Source organism: Octopus bimaculoides, chromosome 23 (genome assembly GCF_001194135.2).
Source record: "Octopus bimaculoides isolate UCB-OBI-ISO-001 chromosome 23, ASM119413v2, whole genome shotgun sequence".
NCBI classification, from domain to species: Eukaryota; Metazoa; Mollusca; class Cephalopoda; order Octopoda; family Octopodidae; genus Octopus; species Octopus bimaculoides.
The window spans coordinates 11,330,833-11,333,233 of NC_069003.1; the positions used below are offsets into that span (position 1 = coordinate 11,330,833).

Sequence of the window (2,401 nt, forward strand, 5' to 3'; positions counted from 1 at the left end):
GATTCCTGGACCGGGCGACGCATTGTGTTCTTGAGCAAAACACTTCATTTCACGATGCTCCAGTCCACTCAGCTGGCAAAAATGAGTAACGCTGCGATGGACTGGCGTTCCATCCAGCTAGGAAGCACGTACGCCATTGAAACCGGGAAACCGGGCCCCTAAGCCTGGTTAGGCTTTAAAAGGGCGCATTTATTATTTTATGTATATATATATATATATATATGTGTGTGTTAATTACAATAATCCTTTCTACTAAAGGCACAAGGCCTGCAATTTTGTGAGGTGGGGGCTAGTCGATTACATTGATCCCAGTGCTTGACTGGTACCCTGAAAGGATGAACGGCAAAGTCAACCTCGAAGGAATTTGAACTATAATAATGATGAACTTATTGTATACAGTGCTTAGGTACATACAACTCATTAGAAAAAGTAATCAAAACTGCATAAACAATTGATAGAATATGCACAGTGAATGAGTCTTAAAAAGAAAGATAAGAAGAAATGGGGGTGGAGGCATTAGGTGTACCATTGGTGAATTTCAGGAAACCGGGAAGTTTTGAAGAATGTATTGTCTCAACAGCTAACAACTGATGCAGGGACTCTTTTACTTGTTTCAGTCATTTGACTGCGGACATGCTGGTGCACCACCTTTAGTCGAGCAAATACACCCCAGGACTTATTCTTTGTAAGCCTAGTACTTATTTTATTGGTGTCTCTTGCCGAACCGCTAAGTTACGGGGACATAAACACACCAGCATCGGTTGTCAAGCGATGTTGGGGGGAGGGGGACAAACACAGACACATATATATATATATATACATATATACGACGGGCTGCTTTCAGTTTCCGTCTACCAAATCCACTCACAAAGCTTTGGTCGGCCCAAGGCTATAGTAGATGACACTTGCCCAAGGTGCCACGCAATGGGAATGAATCCAGAACCATGTGGTTGGTAAGCAAGCTACTTACCACACAGCCACTCCTGCACCTAGTAGGTAGTTCATTCCTTGCTTCTGAGATTGAAACAATGTTTCCAAAAGTCATGGGTGCTGTGTTGTTTTTGATTTTGTAAGCATATTTATGAGTGTTAGACATGGAATTCAAAAAAGGTGGGTGTCTACCAAATCAGTTGCCAGACACCCAAGCTTTTAATGTGTCCATGCCCAGGGAAGCAAGACGTTCAGAGTATGGTAGATGCTTTATGGCTTTTGAAATGCCTATGCCAGTCAAAACGTTGTGCATGACCCATTGCCTCGTCAGCATAAACTTGTTGAAGCATTTTCTGTGTCTCTGTAGCAGATATCCCAAGTTTAACACAAAATTTCACGTTGGCTATTTGTTCCTGTCCATGACAAAATCACAGTCGACAGCATACACATGATCACAAAAACACAAATTTCATAACCTGTGAAGTAAACACAGCAATGTCACTCGGCACACAGCTTCATGAAGATCACTGCATGCTGCCATCTGTTGGCGCACTGCAGAACTAATCCAGGAAGTTTTTGATACCACCTCATACATATATATATATATAACATTATCTGATGTATATTTAACACAGCAGGGAAATATGGCTGCTGCCTCTGCAACCACATAGAAGCCGCCATTTTCCCTGTTGTAATTTTCTTCTCCTTTGCATCATTCCAGGTGATCCACATCTTCTCTCACATCCATCAAACCTATTGTGTTGAAGTCATTGACTACACCAGTAAATCTACATCTGACCACTGTCCAGTAGGCACAGCCGTTGTCCAGTGGATGACTGCAAAAGAGCTGCAGACATCAGCCATATCGACTGCCATGAGAAAGGTGAGCTGTTAAAAGAAACTTGGTTTTGTTTTTGTTTTTAATTTAACATGCACTCACTCATTCCTCCCTCCCTACTCTGACTCTCTCTCTCTCTCTCTCTCACACACACACACACACACACACATACTCTAGTGGAAAACTTCAATTTCACACTCTTGCACACATATTCCTTCATCTTCACTCTCTCTCTCTCTCGCTCTCATCATCATCATCATCATCATCATCATCGTTTAACATCCGCTTTCTATGCTAGCATGGGTTGGACGATTTGACTGAGGACTCGTGAACCAGATGGCTACACCAGGCTCCAGTCTGATCTGGCAGAGTTTCTACAGCTGGATGCCCTTCCTAATGCCAACCACTCCGAGAGTGTAGTGGGTGCTTTTATGTGCCACCGACATGAGGGCCAGTCTTGCAGTACTGGCAACGGCCACACTCAAATGGTGTTTTTTACATGCCACCTGCACAGGAGCCAGTCCAGCGGCACTAGCAATGACCTCGCTCGAATGTCTTTTCACGTGCCAGTGAGGCAATGCTGGTAACAATCACGCTCAAATGGTGTGTGTGTATATATATATATATATATAT

General features: G+C 43.2%; 1 protein-coding gene across 1 annotated transcript in view; it reads left to right on the plus strand.

Annotated features, from left to right (window-relative positions):
* The window catches only part of LOC106872436 (adenine DNA glycosylase), a gene marked incomplete at its 5' end in the record, with an annotated part of 34,790 nt that overhangs the window by 30,041 nt on the left and 2,348 nt on the right, over nt 1-2,401 (plus strand). The window contains one exon of the mRNA XM_014919440.2: nt 1,652-1,813. Coding sequence (XP_014774926.2) covers nt 1,652-1,813 — 162 coding nt within the window. The remainder of the gene's footprint in view (nt 1-1,651; nt 1,814-2,401) is intronic.